This window comes from Lepeophtheirus salmonis, chromosome 12, assembly GCF_016086655.4.
Source record: "Lepeophtheirus salmonis chromosome 12, UVic_Lsal_1.4, whole genome shotgun sequence".
Taxonomy (NCBI): Eukaryota; Metazoa; Arthropoda; class Copepoda; order Siphonostomatoida; family Caligidae; genus Lepeophtheirus; species Lepeophtheirus salmonis.
The window spans coordinates 11,837,950-11,855,863 of NC_052142.2; the positions used below are offsets into that span (position 1 = coordinate 11,837,950).

Genomic DNA, 17,914 nt, shown 5'->3' on the forward strand with positions numbered 1-17,914 from the left:
GGAGTAAAGTATGTCTGATCCTGAAATTGTGGAGATATTTTTTTATCTGAAATTCGAAATAAAAAAGTTGCATCAGATTTCCTTAATTATTAAATTTTCTTAGCATAAGCATTGTTCTCCCGAATGAAAATTGATTTTTAGGAGGTTTTGGTGACCCTTGGAACTTTAGATTTTTAAACAATGTTGGAATAGCTGGAGAGTTGGAATTTCTTACTTCTTCAAAATGTTTAGATCACAATCGAGAATTATATTATGGTTTCTAAAGATTTAATTTAATTTTTAGGATCTATTGCCTTCCGAGGAATTTGTCCCATGGAAATGAAAAAAGTGTCATCCGCTCAGATCAAGAAATATTCCTATAATCCACATGAGGCATACTTGGGGTATTTTAACAAAATATATCGCCTTTGTAGAGTTCTTCACCCAAAATATAGTATTCAATTTTGAATGTTTTGGACCCTGACTCTAACACATGACGAAGTCAGTTATCGTCAAGGCAGATAGCCCGGTGACATAACTCTACTTATATGTCTATGATCTGATACTTTAAGTAATTCCATTGCTCAAAAGATGAGTGTTCAAATTTTTAAAAAACATGTAGAAGATTTAAAAATGAAAAGAAAATGTTCAAATATGTTGACGTTGCTTATGTATTGTCAAAGTTGATAATCCTGTAAAGAAAAACGCGTGCCAGCTTTATTATGATTTTTGAGGGTATAACGAAAGTTTTTATTAGAAAAATGTTTAATAAAGATATACTGCGTATATGTTAGACTTGGACGTTTTTTATCCGTTAAAGTAGATTTGAAAACGTCACACTCCATGAAATTGTAATTTATTATGAACCATATTCTCAGAATAGTAACTAATGAAACGACAAAGTAGAGTATTTCAAATATATTTGAAGTTCCAAGTTTAAAAAAGAAGGCTTAAATTAAACATAATCTACATACTAAAAAATAAACAATCATACATTTATGTTAAATATACAAAATTAAAAAACTAGAATCCTATAACATAGAACTATAGCTCTAAACATGGTGAAATTTCTCTCAACTTCACAATTTACAATGCGGGTATTTCTATAAATGACAAAATTACCATTCTCTTCCATTAATTTAATGATGGTTCCTCGGGAAAAGATAGGTTTACCCGTGTATTTCTTCATAATTTTTTTGAACGTAGGATGATTAGCAATGGATAAGAGTATATTACATGCAATAAGTATCTTTGTGAGATCAGAGTTAAAGTCTGACTTTATATATTCATAATTAACTTAATTATTTAGATGGTTATCCATGCTCTTGATATGAAATGAGGATAATGAGTGGCGTTTAATTATGGACGGGGGGAATAAACCCAAATTTATGTTGGCAAATTTAACAAGCCTTCTGTTTCTCGTCTGGTAAGTATTTCCAAATTCCTGGGCCTCAATTTCCATAAATCTAGACAGAAGGCACCGTTATTTTAGACATTTGATTGAATTCTCTATCGACTATCAGTATCTAATATTATATTAATATTAAATAATAAAGGCGGGAATTGATAACGTTCTTTATAGAAGAAGATGTTTATTATTTTAGTCAATGATTTCATAAGTATTTCTTCCCTTCTCCTTGCACGCTTTTGTATCCTTACTAAAATTATCAACCTCATGCATTGTTAGGGTTGTTGGAATCGTTGAAAAAGAACAAATTTGATAGGTTGAAAGACATAAAAACAAAGGAATAAAATACGTTGGTAGCCTTGAATCATCTAAACAAATTTTCATCAGTATTGTACTAATCATCAGCTAAGCAACTTCCCCTTACTACTCTCTCACGTGCATCATCATCATGCGTTTTTTGCAGTTTCTCGTGCCCATCTCATTCTTTATGGCAAATAATCTGCCACTTCAAAACCTCCCATCACATTAACAACTTTTGTCTTCAATAAACACAAGATTCAAGGAGACGAAGGAGAATTAAACGGTTCATCATTCAATTTGGACGGTGCAAAGTTATTTGTGTGGTGTAACATCCCTTTAAATGTTCTAGATCATCCCAATTTCTCCAAGTTTATTGAAAAATATATTGGAAAAACTTCTCCAGGTCGATGGGTCGGTAATAAATTGGTTGGGGATATATGTCAAGAAGTTTTGAACAGAATAAAAAAAGAAGTGGAATAAAAAGGTATTTTTGTTGCACTAAATGAGACAAGAGATCATCAATAACTGGAATTTTTTATTGGCCCTTTAAACGGACATTTCTGTGGGAGGCCTTACCTTATTGACTTGATTGAGATTGCAAATGCAAACAATGTCAAGAGCATCATCATAAGCTCAGTTTATAAGTTATTGGGCGAGGATTTTGTCCCATGTAGACTTAAAGTTTTCATCACTGATGCCGCCTCGTATTGTCTCAAAGCAGGAGAAGATCTTCAAAAAAAAATTCCGGAATTGATTCACATTACATGTATTGCTCATGGATTACATAGAGTTGCAGATATGGTTCAACAAAAGTTTCCTCTAATGAACGAACTTATTTCCAATTTGAAGATGTTTTTGAATTCTGGAAGAAGAAACAGAGTATTTACTGCTTCGTACGAAATTCTCCACTCTCCATCACCAATTATAAAAAGATAGAGAACTTGGTTAAAAACATTAGAGTACTACTACCGTTACTTTGACGTCTTCAGAGAATATTTAAACAACCTTGATGAAAATTTGGCAGCAACCAGAAGATCACAATAAGTAATTAATAATAATTCCTTGAGAGAAGAAGTCGTATTTATATAGTAAAATTTTTGCCAAATACCTTCAGCAATAATTGCGATTGAGGAAAGATTGCCTTTTCTTACCAGCCTAACCATAGTAGAAAGTCTGACGCAAGATTTGAAGGAAGAACCATTCAAGACCAAGTTAAAATAAGTGTTTCAAAAGAGTTCTGGCTACACAAAACTAAAGGAACTCTCAACAAGTGACAACCTTATATACAAAAATATTGTCATGTGTGATGCTGAGAGAGTCTTTAGTATGATGAATATCATCAATACAAAAAGGAGGTCCAAACTAAGAACTAAGAAATTGAGGGAATTGTTGATCACCAAATGGAATGAATGTGTGTTATCATTTAATTGTCAACACTTGTCAATCAATATTGACAATTTTTTAAATAATTTTTTACTTTATTGCCTCATTTCTATTCTTAAGATTTCGTGCCAAAGTTATCTATTCATCCTTTGTGGCCACTAAGAAGTTATGAGTACACTTCCTGTAATGATGGGGTTGATGTTCTCTAAATAACAATATATTTTATCTTGCATAAATTTACAGAATATAATATACATTTATAAAGTTATTTATAGGGAAGTTATATATTAGTAATATACAACAAACCCTCTTCCTTCATGTGTGGATAAATAAATAATTTAAGTTATATATATATTATAAACGATACTTTTTTAATTGGGTTGGAATCGATATTTACTTTGAACTCTTGATCCAGCGACAGATACAATTGCACAACAGTCATATGTAGCTATTATATTTTTGTAGTATTTTCTTTGGACATTCAATGTATCAATGGGTAATTTATTCATTTCAAATTTTTGAATGGTTGATGATCGAAATATAGTTTTTTTTTTAACACCTGCATACTCTTACATAGTGACCTCTTTTCCTCATCTTGTGCATTCGATGCTTTTTTCAAGGCAAACTTTTCCATTCTTACGAAAAAATTGGAAACCACACTGTCTACACAATCTTTCTTAGCTCTTGTTCCACGATCTCCAACAGCTTCGAATTCTTCGATATATATTGAATCTACATGATTTTGTATTTGCAATAACACCATTTGATACTTAATCATTTAGATTATTTTGATTATTCTTAGCCGTTTCTACTAATATCCATTAATATATACTTCACATATTTTATTTGCATCATCAAATAATCTTAATTGTGCTTCTCTATACTTCCGGACTCCGGTCAATTTGTTAGACGTCATTCATCAATGATCTTTCAAATAGAAGTTATATACTTGTATATCAGGTCTAACGATGATTAGATATACTTTTTAAGCACTACTGAATGCGCGATATAATGAAGGGTTTGATGTTCTCTAATTATATTTGGTCTTACGAGTAATAAGGAAATTGGGAGTGAGGCTTGAAGTATTCAAGATGTATCATTCTCCATATTTGCAGTACAGTATGAATTCAAACTTATTAATGGAATTGATATTTGTGATAGAAACTATATACAGTAGTGATTCGTGCATTATAGGTATTAAGGACAATAAATGACTCTTAACAAGGAAAGAGTTTACTTAAAGTAGGGGTTGACTTTAGAAGGATTGAGTTCAAAGAGTTTCAATGAACGATTTTTGGGTGGATAATAAATTTTTCGTACAATATATTTCCCTTACATAATTTTACAGAAGATAATATGCATTTATATATAGTTATTTATACGGAATATTGTATTGTTTAATAATATAAACTATGTCCCTTAAGAAGATTTCTATTCTAGGGGCTCACACATTACCATTGCATAATATGATACTCAACTTCTTCCCTGCGAAGTAAAAGTATTTGGACAAAATTTAAGACTATTTTTCCCTTAGACTTAGATTGTAATAACAGATTTTTCTTTATCTAAATGGTTTTACGTTCCCAAGTAAGGAATGCACATCTACAGCCTCATGCAAAAATTATTATAGTATGCATTTAATTTACATACATGCTATTTACGATTTATGATATCCACCTTGTATATTGATAATCGTAACTAAAGTTTTATATTATGACAATGAATATTTATTACTATTTGTATCATAAATAAATTATAACTAATATTTAGACATTTTCTTGATAATATTATTTTGATTAAATAGTAGTAAGTAGAGCTATATTTTGGTGAAGGAATGCTTCTATATGTAGTAAATTTTCAGATAAGTTGTAATGTTAAAAAAATCTCAATTGATATATCTTATAAGTATGTTCGAAATTACCCATCAGCCTTCATGTATGATATGTGAATAAGGGTTTGATCAAGTCCGAAAGAAAACAGAGGAACCAGATAGTTGAAGTTGTATTTGCGGGCGCGCTTGCGCAAAACAAGATTCCCAAACCCCTATATATTTTTTAATAATCTATTTTAATATGAAAGGGGAATCAGAAATTATCCTGAAGATTCCATAAAACCTAGCTATAAGAGGAAGAAAATAAACACAAATCTCGTTTCGTATCGAGGCAGGAATTACTCTGATGTGGATCATCAATTCTACTCCCGAGTTTAATAAGGACTTACACTCATAACTCTGCAATAAATCCTCAGTGATACTCTTCGCCTTTCGATACAAGTAATTTTCCACTTCTATACTCCTTTAATCCAGAATTATGGCTTTCTATAGAGCTCTGTTTGTCATTTTCCTAACAGATTAGAGCTCATTTCAATCGTTGGACTGTCATGCAATGTCGCCTTTATTCATTTTCATAGATGATCTAAAAATTGAAAAGAAAAAAACATAAGAGTAATTCTAAAGGAAAGACACATATTGGATATTATAAACTTACACATGTTATAGACTAATCCCAACTACTCCAAGGGGGGAGGGATATTAATCTGAGGCAATATCCTCGTTGAGGAAAATGTGATATTTCCATTCTTCCAAGTTTAACAGATCGACTCATTGTTTATATTTATTATTTGAATTACTTATTCCAAACTGCTATTTCATTGTTACCAAATAATGGCATTATTTTTATTAGAATAGATTTGAATCTAGCCTTTATTTATTAATAATACCAAAAAATTTAAATGAGGCGTAAATCTCTCACCTTTTGAGAGCTGCGTTTTCACTTTTTCTAATGACCAGGACTGAAAATTAGAGTGAGGGCGAGGAAAAAGAGAAGCGAGACATATGGTATTATTGATATAAGTATATATTTTTTTTAAATCAACTACAGGATAAAATAGCATGTGACTCTGCTCTAGAAATGAGAATCTTCTATACTTCAAATAACACTGGAAGAGTGTTAATCTAAAGTATTTGAAATTTTCAAATTCAAATACATGAATAAATTTTAGTATTATAACCTATATTTTTAATATTAAGTTAAAGAAGTATGGTTAAAAAAAAACACACACAAACAAAAAAAAATTAACTATTACAAAAAATATCGATTAGAAATGTTAATACAAGTTATACATATAGAATCAAACAAAGGATACTACAGAAGAATTTATCAATATTTATCATAAATGAACCAACCTTTAAAAATATCTAAAATAACCAATCATCAATGACTTCATTAAATGATAAATAATACTTAATTAAAATTTTATTATTGCCCTTGAAATATTATTTCCATTATTAATAGCTATGTTTAAACCGAAGCTACAAACATTGAACCTTCACTTCATTCCAATGCAACTTGTTTAATTTATATAAAATAATAAACTATGGAAAATAAATAACTTCTTTGTGCACACAAATTAAAAGATTTCTCCAAAAATAATTAAGAAATTAAAACTTGCCCTTAGAAATAATGAGACATTAATTTCTTATTCTAATATTACTACTATATAAATATTTACCATACAGCCCATATATTTTATAAATTTTTAAACTTGTAAGAAGGAAAATGAAAATTTAATGAAAATGAAAATATTCCTTTTTATTATTTATTCACCTAAAAGACTTTCATCAACAGCTACATATATTATTATATTATTGTATTTTTAAGTTTCATCCATAGGCAGAGTTTGATAGGAGGTAGGCTCCCTTGACCTTCTTAATTATATCTGATTCTAGGAAGATTGTCTTTATGGAAAATTGACCGTAATTTACTAATCATTTTAGGTTAAAATAATACTTCAATGTTTAAAAAACAACTTATCCGTTTCAAAAAGATCCAAGATCCCATATGCTTTTGTTGTAAATTTAAAATTCTCATATATCCTACTTTTGAGTGCAATTTGAACGTAACTTAATATTTTTGATTAAAAATCTTAGAATCTAATGTAATTATTTTCCTTTGTTTCTAAAATAACATTATCTAACAAAGAAACATACCATTTTTAACCTGTATTTACGTTTTTTAAACTAACATAAAAGCAAATCCAATGTTGTGTCCATTTGAAACATATTAAGAGGTTTTTATACTTTTAAATATAATCCAAAATGAATTTTTTTACCATTGACAGGAAATTTTTCGTACACAAATATATATAGAGGTCATTTTACCAAAAAATTCTTTAAGAAACTTATTTGACTAAAATTAGCGCTCAGTATCATAGTAATCATATTCAGTTAGGAAATATTGAACCCCTAAAGATTGAGCTCACTAAAGTGTTCAAGCATTCATTCATTTTCCCCACATATTTTCTCCTTTTACTATTATTATTATTCAGGTCATCTTTACTGCCATAGCTCTTTCGATTTTTAAAGGATCTTTTGACAAAACCTCTTGCTTTTCAATTATTTCAAGTACTTTCTAATGATATCTATTCCTTCAAGCTAAAATATAAAATGAAAAACGTATGAAAATTATAACAAGGGAGAAAGTGCAGGTGAAATTGGAACACTCTAAACGGTTTAATATTCGAATCAGTATGATTGAATCACAAGTTTGAACCATATCATTAAAAGACAATTCTATATAATTGCGTCATATAGTAAATATGAAAGAAAACAAAAATATTACTCCATTATATTTAAATTTATTTATTATTCTTTGCCTGTAATTAAAAGAATGTTTACGCTACTGCTCGTTACACCTATCCAGGAAGCACTATACACATGGAAAGTACACGCCTTTTTAGGAAAAATATAGTTTGCCATATAAAATCACATTTAGTATTTCTAAGTGTTTACCAAAAACTCTTTGATTTCATGAGAAAAGAGTTCTGGTTTTTGATTTATTTAATTTATCAACCACTTTTTATTTGAGATTATATGTTATGTATTTATAAGAAACGTTAGTTTGCCAGGAGTAATCAATTTATTCATTTCCTTTCCTCAGTTTTCCTGTTTCTTCAGAAATTTCTAAATTAGTTTCGAGTGGCTCTTACCTCATTTAAAGAATTTCATCCCTTGAAATCTGTTTCTTTATGACCAAGGACTGACTCACTAATATAAAGAAGAGCTCACTTCGTTTTGGATCATGATCTTTTTTTTAAAGAAAAAATGAACGTAGTCTATTCCTAAATTACTCCTAGCCACATAGTTATTGATAATTAATTTCAGAAGAATTGAAAAAATTATTTACTTGCAATAAATAATTTCCTACACTTGAGATTTTGTGTTTATTATAATTAAAAGAACAATTAAATATGAAAGAGGAATAAAATCATCTTACCTACGAAAAATGTAATTGGGATGTGTATAGCTGAATAATAGAAATTAAAAAAGACAAACAAACCCTTAATAATTTGGATTGATTAATTATTTTGCCATAATATTTTAATACATTTAGATATATGGAGCTCCAGAAATTTTCAATCCTTTGATATTTGATGCAATAAACATAGTAGTAAGATTTCTATCAATTTTACATAAATAAATTCTTGATAGATGTTGCCTGCTGTAGTTACCTGTATTTAGGATCTATGATTATCATTAATCAATAAAATTGATGAATTTATGAGTTTATATTTTCTTGAAGGATCATGATCGAATACGATGTGAGATCTTTGTTATATTGATAAATCAGTCCTTGTTCACTAAAGAAACATATTCCAAAGGTTTAACTTCTTTGGTATAACAATTTAAATGATGATGAGAGCCAGTCGAAACTCATACAGAAACTATTTCCGAAAAACAGAAAAACTGAAGCAAGGATACGAATAAATGTATTATTCTAGGCAAACGAACGTTTCTCATGAATACATTAGATAGATTCCCAAATAAAAAGTACTTTGGTCGATCATAGTTAAATTACTACACATTTTCATAATCAAATGAAATCAAAGAGTTTTCTTAGCTACGTAGAATTACTCAAGAGGATTGATAATGTCAACCTATATTTATCCTGAAAATGCATGCACTCTCCATGTATATAGTATATTACAAGTAACATCGAAATTATTCCTTTAATTCATGGAGAGCAATAAAAAATAAATTTAAATTTAATGTTTTTGTTTTTCTTCATCTATGTACGATGTAATTGTATTTAATTGTCTTTTAATGATAAGGTTCGAACTTGTTTGTAAATCAATCTAATTCGAAAATTAAACTGTGCCAACTTCATCCACATCTTTAATTTCCTAACTTTTTCTATTTTTTATTTTGGTTTTATTTTTGGCTTTAAGAAGAAGAAATCATAATCATTAGATAGGATTTAGATTTATATATTAATTAATATTATTGAAGGGGCTTTGTTTAGAATTTGTGTCATTTCACACTCAGTCATTGGTTAGATAATCGATTTAATGATGTATATAATAATTAATAACTATTCTCTAAATAATAATTAAAAAAATGGTTACAATTAAAAATACGAAGGCAAGCTACTAAATGTCTTTTTTTTAAATTGTTCCTTTCCCATTTTTGTCAGTCAAGGTTAAAAGTGGATAAAAAAACTTAATCTGATGGCAATACTTGAAATTATTGTACAAGTACAGGTTTTATCAAAATTTCCTAAAAAATAGAAGGAACTAGTAAAAATGTACTGGAGGATAATTATAATAAAAAGTGAGAAATTATACGTACGTCAGCAATTCAAGAACCTACTTGAACTAAATCCCACTCTGTTATGGTGTGATAAAAATCATAACCTTATTTATATGGTATATAAAGAAAATTAAGGGTTATCGAATTATATTAAAATATAATAAAAGAACAAAAAATTAAAAAAACTGAAAAAATAGTTTTTTTTCCTAAGTCCAACTAGGAAAATTGTTGGTTGTGTTGCTCCAAACTTAATCTTCAGAACAAAAAAATACTATTTAAATAATCCCATATCTCCTAATTTCACGTCTTTATCACTTGACTATTTTAAAACAGATTTATAAGTATTCAATTGGCTAAGTTAATCAAGAAAAAATGAAATATTTCATAAATTATTTAAGGTCAAAAGCTTAGGCCATGATTAACTTTTTTTTCATAATATAAATACATAAATATAAAACATCAGTTTGGTTTACCTAGTTGAAAGCTTTTCAATGATGTATTATACTTGCCTATCATTTCATTGGTTTACGATACATCACAAATAAAAAATTAATAGAAATGCTCATTTCTTCATTTTTAAGACATCAGAACTAGAAGGTGGATTTATCTAAAATTTAATATTATGATGAGGAATTTTATCAATGATAACACATACTAAATCTCTGTTAAATATGTATCTTCGTAAATTTTTTTGGTGGAATGACTAAAATATAAATGAATTAATAAAACTTTCTTCCTATTCCTCCCCCCCTCCCCCCTCATATACATATCTAAAACTCTACCTATGGTTTAATTAATAGAAAATTGATACTAAGTTGATTTTTTTTTAGTTATGCTATTGATCCTGGGCCTATTCGATCTGGTTTAGGAGTACATATAATTCAGGGATTAGGCTATTTAAAAGCAACTTTTGCCATTTTTTGTTGGTTACCTTGGTTAAAAACACCGGAAAATGGTGCACAAACTCTAATATATGCCGTGACGGACGAACGTCTGAAAAATCAATCCGGATTTTATTATAAAGACTGCGCAGTACAAATGACAAATGAATTAGCAGCAGATATGGATGCATCTTATAGACTTTGGGAAATGTCCGAACGAATGGCCGTTCTCTCATCTTGACTTCATAAATATGAAATATTTATGTTTTTTTAATTTTATAAACACATGTATACAGGGACAAATTTCGTGGGAATATGTACCATGTACCATTGTAGGGGTATTCAAATAAAGTTACGATTGAATTGTATTAAAACTATAACATTAAGGAATATACTGAGTTTTAAAAGTATTTATTTCAGTTATTTTGCTTTATCAACTCACTCGTAGAAAATCATTATTATAGAAGTTAAATTACTAAACTATAAAAAAATACCAACAATAACCAAAATAATTATATACTGGATTAGTATGAGGTCATGGCATATTTAAACTTTTTATATTTACTTATGTGTTTCATTTTGTTATTATTATATGTATATATATATTTTTATGAATTGAATAAAAGTAGTTTAAAATATAATTCAACAAGGTAAAGTCGATCAGGCAACCAAAAAACGCTATCACCTCATCAATTAAAGGCATGTATCCACTAAGATTGATAAATTAAATCCAACTACAGGGGTGTTTGCAAATTTATATTGGGGAGGGGGGGGGGCGTCTTGGGTTTCAAATTATGTAGGAAAATAATTTAAATTTTTCAAAAAAGTCATTGCTATTCAGAAAAAAAAAAAAAAAATTCAGAGACATTTTTCAAATATTATTATTATTTTTTTTAATTTCAAAAATCAATACCTATTCAAATAAAAATAAATTTTCTAGAAACTAATTTCAAAAATTAGATTTGAAATGATAACTCTTTCTGTTCCTCACATGGCCTTTCAGTGGATTATTCTGTTTTTTTATGGAGTCATTATTTCTTATAGCAGTATTCGATTATTCCGTAGAAGATTTTGAGGAATTTATGTATTTTTGAAAATAAAGACAATGATTCACGAGGTCAGAAGTCACTATCACAGATCTTGAAAGGGAAGGAGCCTCAGTACAATGAACGATCTTTCCATTATAAAAAATGACATCTACTGAGTGAGGCACATAAAGACGAGATCCCTTGAACAGAACATGAATGGAGGATCAGAAGGCGTGTTGCTAGAATGTTCAAATGTAAAAATATGAATTCCGAGTGAAGATCCAATAAAATGCAATCCAGGCAGAAAGGAAACTTTTTAAAGGCTAATAAAATTAATTATATTAATGTTACTAATCTAAGCGGCAAATTTTAGTCTTTATTAAAGGGAGTTGTCCAAGAAATATTTATAAGTAATGAAGAAAAAATGAAGAAAGATAAATCTACCAACTGATTTCTTTTTCTAATCTCAAAATAGTAATTTATTTGACCAAACAGCCCATCTTTAGTTATATTATATATTATAAAATATTAGGAAGGGGAATTGAGTAATTCGTAGCATAAATAAACATTATAGTTTAACATTGTTCTCCTCCCGAAGAACTTTTCAGTACGTGGTGATAGAAAGTAATAAAATAATTTGGGCAATTTATAAAACATGATCAGATGTAGTAAAACAAATAAAAATAAAATTTGAAGAGTAAATATTATAATATGAATAATAAAACATTTAGAAAACAAAAAAGCGATTGAAGAGTCTAAAATTCACATTCAAAACAATTACTTTCCAAAACTTTCATAAGATTTTATAATTCCTTTCGAAGGTTTTTAATATTTTTCTGATATTTTCTTGTAGTTTCGTACCAAATCCGCTCCATAGTGCCATCCATAGACCGACATATTTAGAATCCTCAAAGAATAGGGCGAGAATATAAATTTTTTGCAATTTTTTAGCCTCTAGTGATTTATAGGTGTATAACTTGTTCGCAATAAGGGCTTTTAAATTAGATAAAGACAAATCCAACCCCTTAATATTAATAGAAGAAGTGCTACTATTTGATACTCCAAACAAAGACTTGAATGGTAGAATAGGGGGTTCCTGGAGAATTTTTAAGAAATATTATTTTGATGTGCTTTGGTGAATTATGTTATTCGATTCTATCAAGGATATAGTCTTGGAATAATCACAAGAGCCTTTTATCTAGGTACATGCGTGTCACGTATATCTATTTTCAAAAACCGGGAAAAATGTTTCTTAAATAATAGCACAAAAAAATATATACACATTACAATTTCCCTTCTCTTCAAATCGCAAACGAAATGTTAGTATGTCAGTATGTCCAAACCACTATCCTTCGTCCTTTTTTTTTTTGCTTTCCCTCGCATCATATAATATAGACACCACACCGTTACCTTTATTGTATCACGCAACCTTTACTCCAAAAAGAAACAGAAAAAAATCCCAAAATCATCTGGTAGTAAGCCAAATAAGTCATCCACACTAACTCCTACTTATATCTTAAGTACTATTAAAATCCTATATAGCCTTTTTTCAATACTGTACATAATATTGCTTTGTAATATCATATTAAAAGTGTAGCTATACATTAGTACTTCTGTATGATAGCCAAAATTTATTCATAAAAGAGAAGGGGCCAAGCTCCTCGGGATTTTTATTGTTTCGACCTCAAAAATAAGTGTAAAGGCCAATGAAGTTGAGCTTATCAATAGATAGTAAAAGTCTCCATCACATATGCAATATTTATGAATTTCCTATTCCTTACATATATACGACCGTTTTCCAGGCGTATTTAGTAAGTTCGATTTTTTCTTTTAATAGTTCTACCAACCTTTTCCAATAATTTTGTTGCTGGATTCTGTATCCCAACTCGTTTGTGTAATATATTTGGGACGTCATGAACTAATTTCTTCAGTACACTACTGCGTGCTGGAATTTTTGACCGTAGGTTTTGTGTATGAAATAAATAATTGGGAGAGTATCCGCCCTTGCGGGGTATATTTTATAATCTAATAGTCTGTCTCTAAACTATTCAAATAAATATTGTTGCTTCTATATTTAGTAAGGAGGTTCTTCGTATTTCTTATCGCTACCATCGCCGTTCTGTTGCTTTGAGGACTGTAACGACTAGATGGATAAAAAATGATGCACATATGGGACGAGAAGACTGAGCTATGACCTGATCTCAGATTCTCCGGATATTCAAACTTAATTTATCATTTTGAAAATGTCTGAATAATTTTCTCCGTATTTATATTTTTTTTGTATTCTTCAATTAACTGTACTCTGATAATGCATCCACACATAACAGTTAAGATTTTCTGTTTAACATGAACAATTCTGTAGACATGGATTCAAAAATTAGTTGTAGTATATCGTCAAGTTTCAAACTCTCTTGGCATTGTGGAGGTGCTTTTTTTAACAAGTTTCACAGTTCTCAATAATAATGTCAATTTCATTGTTCATTCCTGGCTAGAATATGGACTCTCTCGCTCTTCTTTTGGTTTTAGTCATTCCTTGGTGTGACAAATGTAGTTTATCAAGAATGTCTTTTTTGGCACGCATTAGGGAGTACAACTCGTGTTCCTTTCAATACTATACCGTCCTCAACACTGTAGTCTTCAATTATGTTCTTAAATAATCTTACGTAAAGATTTTTTAGACTCCCTTTTTCTTTCAGACCACATTCCACGAATTGCACGAGTGCTTGATAGTCTTCACACTTTCGCTAAACTTCAGATCTCTTCAATTATTGGATCGACCAAACCAATATTTCTGATTTTATTGCTGATCTAGTAGTGTCTTTCATTCCACTTTCTAATTCTTCTCTCTTTCAGGATCATCTACCGGAGCTTGTGATAAAGCATATGTTATAATTATAGTTGATAATATTGTAGAGAAAAACGCGTGCAAGGAGAAGGGGGGAAAAATACATATGGTATCATTGTTTAAAATACTGATGTGATTATCATCTGCCTGCTTTATTATGATTTTTGAGGGTATAACGAATGTATTTATTAGCAAAATGTTTAATGAAGATATACTACGTATAATTTACTTAGACGTTTTTTATCCGTGACAGTAGATTTGAAAACGTCACACTCCATGAAATTGTAATTCATTATGAACCTTATTCTCAGAATAATAGCTAAGGAAACGACAAAGTAGAGTATTTGAAATATATTTGAAGCTCAAAGTTTAAAAAAGAAGGCTTTAATTAAATATAATCTACATACTAAAAAATAAACCATTAAACATTTAAGTTAAATATACAAAATTAAACAATTAAAATCATATAACTATTAATAATAATAAATTATAAATACAGAATATTGAAATAATAGATTGATCCAGATAATTTTTTCTTGTTCTAACATCGGAATTCAGTTAAATATGTCATAACTTTAGGTTGTAATACACAAGCGAGACGTGGAGTTTAATCAAAAAGATAATCACCCCTCTTCTTCATGTGGAAGTTGCTATATAGATATATCTCTACCGATGAGATCTAACTAATTAATAATAATAAAGTAAATGTCAAAATCATAAAATTAGACAATAAATATATTAATAAAAAATGTTAGAAATAAATTCATAGTAAAGATTTAGAGCAAAAGCTAATTATGTAGTAATGTCCGGCGATATTACTCCCTATTAAGAGCATCAAAAAAAAGATTTTTCCCCGTTATTTAGGTATGCTTATATAACAACATACTATTATCATGAATGATATACACAATTATTAAATTATAATGCAACACCCAATGTAACTACCCTCGTTGTTGTGACCATTTAAACAGTTGTTTTTGCCTTTTATGAGTTTTCTGAACACCATTTCTTGGAGCCCATCAACCATAACTAAGCCTTAAGTGATAAAAAAGTAATATTTATTGACTATGTAATATTGGAAAACCTTATTATCATACCCAAGTCTTAAAGCGAAGTAAGTAGTCTCAGACAAACTAGTTGCAAACCATCCAAAGCTACTACCCCCGTTGTTGTGACCATTTAAGCAGTTGTTTTTGCCCTTTACTGAGTTGTGTATCATAATTCTTGATATGTTTAGCTAAAATAGAATCATATTTTATGGTTAGATTTAAAAAAAATTTGAATACTTACTGTAAGATATTCGTAAATACTTTTTACTGATAACTTGATCGTCATTTGGTGTGGATGACTCAAAACATTTTTATATGTATTTCTATAAATGACATCATTAACAACATCCTCTATTAATTTAATGATGGTTCCTCGGGAAGGGATATGTTTACCCTTGTATTTCTCCATAATTTTTTTTGAACGTAGATGATTAGCAATGCATAAGGTTATATTACATGCAATAAGCATCGTTGTGAGATCAAAGTTAAAGTCTGACTTGATGTATTCATCGTTAAATTGATTTTATAGATGAATATCCATACTCTTGTTATTAGATGAGGATAATGAGTGGCGTGTAATTCTAGACAGGGGACTAAAGGCACATTTATATCGACAAATCCGACAAACCATCTGTTTCTCATCTGGTAAGTATTTTCCAAATTCCTAGGCCTTCATTTTCAGAAATCCAGACAGAAGACGATGTTATTCAGTTCTCTATCGACTATCCCCATCTTATATTATTATTATATTAATATTGAATAATAAAGGCGGGAATGATAACGTTCATGATTGATAGAAGAAGGTGTATATTATTTAATCAATGATGCCATAAGTATTTCTTCTCTTCTCCTCGCACGCTTTTCTATTCTTACCAAAATTATCACCCTTAGTTATAATATCGTCCTTTCCTTTCTTCCTTGATACTTTGAAATGGTAATACTGAAGGCACATTCTAATCATCTGTATTTTGGTGTTTTCGATTTGGTTTAAATAATATTTATTAACTATAGTGGGGAGAGAATAATGATTGGTTATTTACTTCGAAGTGCAGTAGTTCACTAAGGTAGATATGACATTTTTTAATGATCCATTTGATGGGAAAGGCTTCTAACGTGATCATTGCATATCTTGATTTTGTTTCAGTGATAAATCTCGAACCAAAGTCAATTAGTCTCAATCTTTCTTCAGATCGATGTGATAAATTGAATACGAGATTTCTGATGCGTCCGTCTCTAAACGCGTTTCTCTCTACGAATCAAACAGTGCTAGGATTGATTCGTTATGTAAAATATCTCTAATATTGTCCATTTCTGGGAGCGAACAACTCCCATTTCAATTAATTCTTTCCCTTCAACAATTATCTCAATGGTCCCGCTACTTTACAAAATTTTGATGTAAAAGATAGTAATTGATTAGCCATAACCATATTTTATTCTGTTGGTAGGAGTGGGAAATTTGCAAATAATTTTTTATTTATTTTCGTTTACAGCATACCATTTTTTATCAATTTTGTAACCGTTAGAATCCATTTTTTCTTTTGTGCCATTTCTTAATGATAATCCAAATTCCTTGCATCTGTTTAGTATTTTTTACTCTCTTAATATGATTTTCAAGATCTTCGTCGTCAATGATATAATCGACTACTTTATGAACATTTGGAATGTCTTCTAGTGCTATGTCACACAAACTATTGTACGCGTCTCCTATAGAAATAAATCTAATTGTAGCTCTCTTAAAGTAATATCTTCCATATTGAGTTATAAAAGTTGTTAATTTCTGGCTTTCTTCTTTTTCATCTGCAAATAACCATGTACTGCGTGAAATTTTGTGAAAAACTGGGAATTTGGGTTGATTTCGGAAACCATTTCTTTTTGAGTTTGCATAGGATGAACTAATCTCTTAATCCGTGAGCTTAACTTGGGTAAGTCAACTGTTAATCTTATTCTACTCTTCTGTTTAGAAACAATATCACTGTGTGGCAATATTTTCTTATTTCTGTCTCTACTTTCATGATCAAAACCTTTTGACGATATCAAATAGCATGTTTTTCACCTGTGCACAATAGCAAAATGGTATTTGTCTTGCTCTATGCAGTGCAAATGACTTTATTTTTTCCGTAGTTCTATTTTCATTAGTGGGGAATTCCTTTCTTTTAATTTATGTTCGTATGAGAACACACGTGAAAATTCCTCAAATAACTGAATTTCCACTTTTTTAAATTTTACTGGGCATTATTGTACACACGCTTGTGATGCCTAACGGCTGAACAATCATTATTTTTTAGTTGTTGTGGGAAATTAGAATGGGAACGCCAAGAGGAATAAATACATTTTGAGATATGAAAAATTCAATCTCTGGAATATTCTTATATAATATAAACTGTATCTCTAATAGGTGCAACTGTAAGTTTCATGATAAGTTGTACAACACCAAGAATATGCAGTGAATATTCAT

The 17,914-nt window shown here is 29.4% G+C and overlaps 1 protein-coding gene and 1 long non-coding RNA gene across 4 annotated transcripts in view; one reads left to right on the plus strand and one right to left on the minus strand.

Annotated features, from left to right (window-relative positions):
* LOC121127247 (retinol dehydrogenase 13) overlaps nucleotides 1-11,178 on the plus strand; it is a 61,586-nt gene extending 50,408 nt beyond the window's left edge. For all 3 annotated transcript variants that reach the window (XM_071892062.1, XM_040722596.2, XM_071892063.1), the window contains one exon: nucleotides 10,487-11,178. In XM_071892062.1, coding sequence (XP_071748163.1) covers nucleotides 10,487-10,778 — 292 coding nt within the window. In that variant the 3' untranslated portion in view covers nucleotides 10,779-11,178. The remainder of the gene's footprint in view (nucleotides 1-10,486) is intronic.
* A 3,949-nt stretch (nucleotides 11,179-15,127) lies between these two features.
* On the minus strand, nucleotides 15,128-17,363 carry LOC139906740 (uncharacterized). The gene is made up of 2 exons (XR_011782578.1): nucleotides 15,508-17,363; nucleotides 15,128-15,445 (listed from the first exon to the last, which is right to left on the minus strand). It is a non-coding gene; the product is annotated as an uncharacterized lncRNA (long non-coding RNA).
* Between the last annotated feature and the right edge of the window lie 551 nt (nucleotides 17,364-17,914).